Source organism: Anneissia japonica, unplaced genomic scaffold, assembly GCF_011630105.1.
Source record: "Anneissia japonica isolate Jap-2015-1 unplaced genomic scaffold, ASM1163010v1 scaffold287714_len2871179_cov188, whole genome shotgun sequence".
NCBI lineage: Eukaryota > Metazoa > Echinodermata > Crinoidea > Comatulida > Comatulidae > Anneissia > Anneissia japonica.
In genome coordinates, this window is record NW_022755542.1 from 1,081,078 (window position 1) to 1,087,303 (window position 6,226).

Genomic DNA, 6,226 nt, shown 5'->3' on the forward strand with positions numbered 1-6,226 from the left:
CCACTTCAGATCCGCCAATGGAGGGGACCCAGGGAGGAACTGAAATTTCATAGCTTCTTCGCTTCAGATCCTCATTTACGCTCTCCACGCTAGACACCTGAGATGCCCGTGCTAAGATTAAGCATCGTCTGGCCTCAAGGCACATTTTGGAAATGGCCCAAAAATGTTAATTGAATGGACCCCATGGTAATAATTACGAAATGTAAAAACCCCAGCTACCGTGATTACTTATTCAATGGTAACTGGTCTACACCGTCTATTTGCTCTCTCCAATGTTGGTAGCATACAGCCTTATGAAACACAGGCAACAAAACTGTTGGAAAAAATACTTATCGTGATGGGCGCCTGTGGTTATAACAGCGTGACCACTCACAATTTTTGATATACCCAATGACTGGGTCGAAATTACCCAAGATTCAGCCAAAATTGCCCAAAATTACCCAAGCTTCCTGAAAATTCATTAAAATTTGAAAAAAAAGGTGTTTTTCGCATGTATAGTTTCCCTTTTAGTTCAATTTATAAACCATTTTTTATTGTAATTGTTTGTGTTAACAAAGAGTATTATATACTCTTTGGTGTTAATTATTAAAATTAATATTCATGAGGTGATAATGCAGATAGAAAAATACGCCCTCAGTCGGCCAGTGTTATCAGTAGATCAGTGATGAAGTTTTTATTATGTAATGCATTAATTAGGTAAGATCAATGGCAACGCAAGTCACAAATAAACAATTCTGAACCCATGTTTATAGCAATTAACAGTCAATTAACAATGTTATGTGCACTTCGTTGAGTTTTGCTTACTTGAATGGACTGACATAGGCTACTTTGTTACTTCTTAATTCTTCCTCTATGACAAAAATTTTTTATTTTCTTAGTAAAAATAAAATACCCAAGGATTTGAACGGAATACCCAAGAACCCCAGACCAAGTCAAAATACCCAAGATCTTGGGTAAATACCCAAGCAGTGGTCACACTGGGTTATAACACTATCAGGTTATCCATAACAAACCTTACCTTTGCCCTTAGTATCAGAGCTGAACCTTCCGCGCTTTCACGACGGCGAACTCTTCAATCACAGTACTGAAGTCTAGTTCTCGAAGTACAATATATCACTTTCATGCATAAAAGGGCCAACGAACCAAGTCGCCCTTGATGCATGGTAGAACGCTTCACATCTTTCATTCGCTTCAGCTGGGAAAATGAGCGTTCGCCCGAACAGTTGCTGGCCATCAGTGATAGGTACATTCGGAGAGCTAATTCAGTATTTGTATGTAACAACATAAACATATGTTGGGCACAGCCGGTTGAAAGGGAAGCCGGGTCAAGTTGCCGTTGGCTTTTATACCAGCACATGAACTGACGAAACTCTGAAGTAAAGTCAGGGTTCAAATCTTTGTCATACAGACTGACAAGTGCTTTAATTGCAATGTCAGTCATAGTGTCAAACTCGGTAAGAACTCCAAACCGCTGCAGTACTGTCGAGTAAGCCTCTATACGCTTCTGCAGCGCACTTCGAAGTTAATAGATAATAACATAGAATGTATTAACTTTGAATTTTTGTTTGCCTGTCATCATATCTGTGGCATCGGTAGTATTTCCATCATCGACACGCTTTTTACGCTTCAGTACCCTCCGAATATCTGATCTGTAAGTGCTGTTCCCGACACGCTCAGCTGCTCGCTGCTCATATAAATCGAATGTTTCTCTGCGCTCATCAAGGAACTCAATCAAACTCTTCAATAGACCGATAGCCGGGGTTAATTCTATGGTGGCATTTTGCAACATTTTGCTGCAACAGTCAAAGCGTTTCAAAATATCATTCCACAGTTCACACATAATGGCAACTTCTATGGTATCCATCTTTTCCGCCAAAGAGTTCGCATCATTTCTGGTGTCCCCATTCTGACTGCTATCTGCTGAGATCTCTTCGAGAGCACTTTGGAAGTGGGTATAGCCACGAAACAAAGCTTCGGTAGCATCAGCTCGAGCAGACCATCGTGTGTCTGATGGGTGTTTGGGTACGAGACAGCCAGGCTCCTGTTTCACATGTGCCTGCATGACTTCCCATCGGTGCGTTGACGCAGAAAAAAGAAAAACGCGTGCAAGATCGGCTTTCAGCTAGGTGTTTTTATGGGAGAATCCTGCTAGATCAAATGTCCGCTAGATAGGTTAAAATAATAGTATGTGCTGCAGGAAAACGTTTAGTATAAATCAGAACATCCGATCTTTCGTGTCGGAGAGAAGCGTTACTCTGCCACAACTCTAACAGTAGAATGTCTCCGAGTTTTCTGGCCTAATAATACCGGAAAATAGAGTGTAAATAATATAGCAGTCCAACTTTTCATGGCCCATCATTTTCGCCTGGCCCACAAGGCTAATGGTTAATCCGGCACTGGCTAAGATAGTCATAAGATAAACACGGGCCACATCTTAATAGCCGTAATAGGAAATAACTATTTTGGTTAGGAGTATAGTATATAGTATTCCGGTGAGCGCTAGACAACTCGATGCCTTTTGATGATTTAATAATCATAATAATAATATCGATGGAAACTGGATAAAGGGGCAGGCTTATTATTATTCATACAGTTTACTATTCACGTTGCCAAACAACTGTCTCGTATTACGGCCATCCACTCATAAGGCACACATCATATTTTCCATAATTTGAATTAGTACAGACTATTGTACATAATTAATCAAGAGATTATATTATGACGAAGTAATTGAAGTGGTTGAAAAACATAAGTAGGCCTACCGTGGACAATAAACTAAAATCAGACGAAAATACAAATGATCTATTCGTAGACTGAAATAAACGTATGTACTTTCTGTATCGCATGAAAAGTTTAATGTTAAATGAAAACTCATGTATCAGTTATTCAGTCATTATTGCGCTATGTTATCTTGTCGGTCACGACGAATTATATGCCTACAATGGTCACAAAGAAAATTACTATATAAGTGATACGGTAATAACAGTGGAGTAAACATTGCATACTGGTAACTGTATTTACCTAACTAAATTCAGCTTATTGGTAAATTTCAGTAAAATGTGGATTTAGCTATAAACGTACAATACTAGAGGAGGGATAAACCAAATTATAGTAATGTAAATTCCAAGTTTTGTTTTAACCTGTAACTTGTGTTTTTGCAAAAAAACAAAAAAACAAAAAACAAAAACAAAAACAACATCACGTTGAACGAATTGGATAACATCAAATCATCATAATAAATAAAAGAATGGGATCATAATTCTATTCATAAATAATACAATTATAATACCGATCGGAATTATCAGTATACAATATAGGCCTAAATGGAGGAAATTTGCATAATTATACAACGCATAGAAAAAATGAAAGCATACTGGCATTACATTCAAAGCTATATTATATGCAAAAGCAGCATCTCATCTATTATAGCCAGAAGTTGTTTCGAATCCGCCTGGCTCTGTTGCCTGTGACACCACACTTGTCTCTGCATCGGAATCTACCCTGGTGTGTAACCAGGTACAGAAGTGTCTGAAGTATCCGCGGACGACGCAGTTGGCATGTTTAATGCGGTAAGTCCAGGCTATATATTTTTTTAATGATGACAGGTATATTCCAGTATCGTCATCTTGCGTTTCATGGTTCATTACACGTCCCGACGTGCATTTTCAGCACTCCCCTATCGTGAAGATCAAGTAGAAGTTTAAACTCTTCCGCGAAGTGATGCACCTTAGGTAAAGGCACAAATCCCTGCCCATAGTAATGGTAGTCTACTGTTTTGTTGTTGTGGTCGTAATGAAACGGCCAGAACCCAAAGAGATTTATCTCGTTACACAACGTTATAGCAACACTGACCATATATAACCCTGAGAAAAAAATATTATAAATGCTCAATTAATATATTAATACAATATATATATATATATATATATATATATATCATGTAGACAATGCCTTGTCATAATTACATGCCTTTTTGTCATAATTTTTTGTTTCAACGACTAATATATAATTTGAAGAACACACGTGGATTTACAATGAAATACTAATGAATCCTAAAGACTCATTGTAGAAACGTGATTTTAATATATAGGCCTATATTTCGTTGCTACTATAATGGTCTATAAACATGTTTTTTTGCGCATGAGCGGTTCATCGATCGCGTTCACCTACCGACGCGTATGGTCACGTACCTGAAGATATTCTCTCAGCTGTTATTCCACTAGATTTCCAAAATTTACTGGAGGCAAGGAAATGATCCGGGTGCATAAACAACGGCTTAACTGGATAACTGCTTATATTTTTAATTGTTTTTGCTACGTTCACGCTGATATCAAAACCAATTGGAGTTGAGAATACAGGAATATAAAGATACGTTTTGAATTCTCTCATTTTACTCAGAAAACTGTCCTTATCTGTTTTTCGTATTAGATAAAAGTATCTAAAAAGAAGAGAAAGAAAAATCATAAATAATATTTGTCTAATACCGTAAAACCTCGAATAGAAGCCCGGGGATTCTGTTGTTTTAGGACACTTGGATGGGCTTCTTTTCGAGATTGGCTATTTTTCGACACTACTTTTACAAACAAATTCAAATTGAATGCTGTAAATTTTGAAATTTCTACTATTTTTCAACTATGAAATTCAAAATTCGGAGTAATATTTTTTAAATTGTTAATGGTGGTTGGCATATGTGACAAATATGTATGTCGACGGTGTCCATACGGGCATGAGTGACAAATGTGTGTCATGTGCTCATGTATATGGGAATAATAATGTCACATTACACTTATGGGCATATAACATTTATTTGTGACATAAATTAATTTGGAGAGAGCTATGTCAGGTGTTTCCAAATTTTCGAACTTTAGAAATTCGAATAAATCGCGCATTCTGAGTGGTTCTATTTGAGGGGTTATCTGACATGCTACCTTGAAATAAATATGTGACAAAATATCAAATTTAAACAGACATAATTAACTAATGTTCAGAAGCCTATATTTTTTTGATAAAGAACAGTCACACAAAAATAAATTAATCGCCCGAAACACATAACTGACAGTCTGGTCAATTGGTATTGATGCCTGCTCCGAAAAGGCCTTTTCACAACCTACTTTTTTGATACTATGGATGGGTTCATAGTCGTTAAATTTGCCTTAAGGCCGACATCCGTTGAAAAATTCTGTAAAGGTGGCGCATTCATTCTGAAATAAAATTACACAACTCTGATAAAATATATTTGATATTTGCTGAACTTTCAATTTACTATTAATATATGCATGTCGCAGATGGTAACATAAACGAGGGGTCTTTATAATGTACTCGTTGGTCACTATGGGCATCCGGAAAAATAGTAAAAGTAAAACTCCATATATTACTTGTGCACTATCCCACTTGAACGGTTCATCGATTACTCCATACATTCTCAATCAACCCTACGAGTTTCACTAATTTGTAACACAAATTTTCATGGGACAATTCAAATGAACAAATGTTGGCATTAGGGACATTGAAATACGAAGAGCATCTGTTGTGAATGCGATCGATATTGCGATATTAAGTACCAACATGGTTCTCTATGACAGCCATTTTAACAGTGCATACTATTATTCATAATTATATTTATAATTTTCCAAAAATTATACACGGAAAGAAGAATCCTAGAGTGCAAATGTATGTGTATCGTTGCAAAGGGCGTTCAACCGGACGCCATTTTCTTCACTGACAAACCATTAATCCCAATTTCTAACGTAATTTTTAAGATGTTGTACTAAGTACTTTTTCTTTGTAAATTTTAATTGAGGATTAAATTGTGTTCGATAACTAATATAGTGCGAGCTTTTGTGTTTTTAGTACATTTTGATGGTAATAATATTAGATTATAAAATGCACATTAAAACACTTTGGTATGCTAAAAAATGTTTAGATCTAATTTCCAATTGTGGAAATGTATAATAAGTAAAACTATTAAACGAGTTGCAAATATCATCAGCAGAGTGCTCAATGGAAATTAAACCAGAGCGAATTAAAAGATAAATAAGAGGCTCAACAGTAGGTTTGATTAGACATTTTATTATATATACACAGTATATATATATACATATATAAATATGCATATATACATATACATATATATGCATATACATATATACATATAAACATATACATATATACATATATATATATTATATATATATTATATATATATATATATCGTGTATAAACAAGC

The 6,226-nt window shown here is 35.8% G+C and overlaps 2 protein-coding genes across 2 annotated transcripts in view; both read right to left on the bottom strand.

Annotated features, from left to right (window-relative positions):
* Positions 1–1,522: 1,522 nt before the first annotated feature.
* On the bottom strand, positions 1,523–2,062 carry LOC117123647. The gene has a single exon (XM_033269646.1). The coding sequence runs from the start codon at positions 2,060–2,062 to the stop codon at positions 1,523–1,525; it is 540 nt and encodes a 179-aa protein (XP_033125537.1).
* A 767-nt stretch (positions 2,063–2,829) lies between these two features.
* LOC117123608 (alpha-N-acetylneuraminide alpha-2,8-sialyltransferase-like) overlaps positions 2,830–6,226 on the bottom strand; it is a gene marked incomplete in the record, with an annotated part of 16,183 nt that continues 12,786 nt past the window's right edge. The window contains 3 exon segments of the mRNA XM_033269601.1: positions 2,830–3,863; positions 4,191–4,438; positions 5,112–5,201. Of these exon segments, the coding sequence (XP_033125492.1) occupies positions 3,634–3,863; positions 4,191–4,438; positions 5,112–5,201 (568 nt within the window).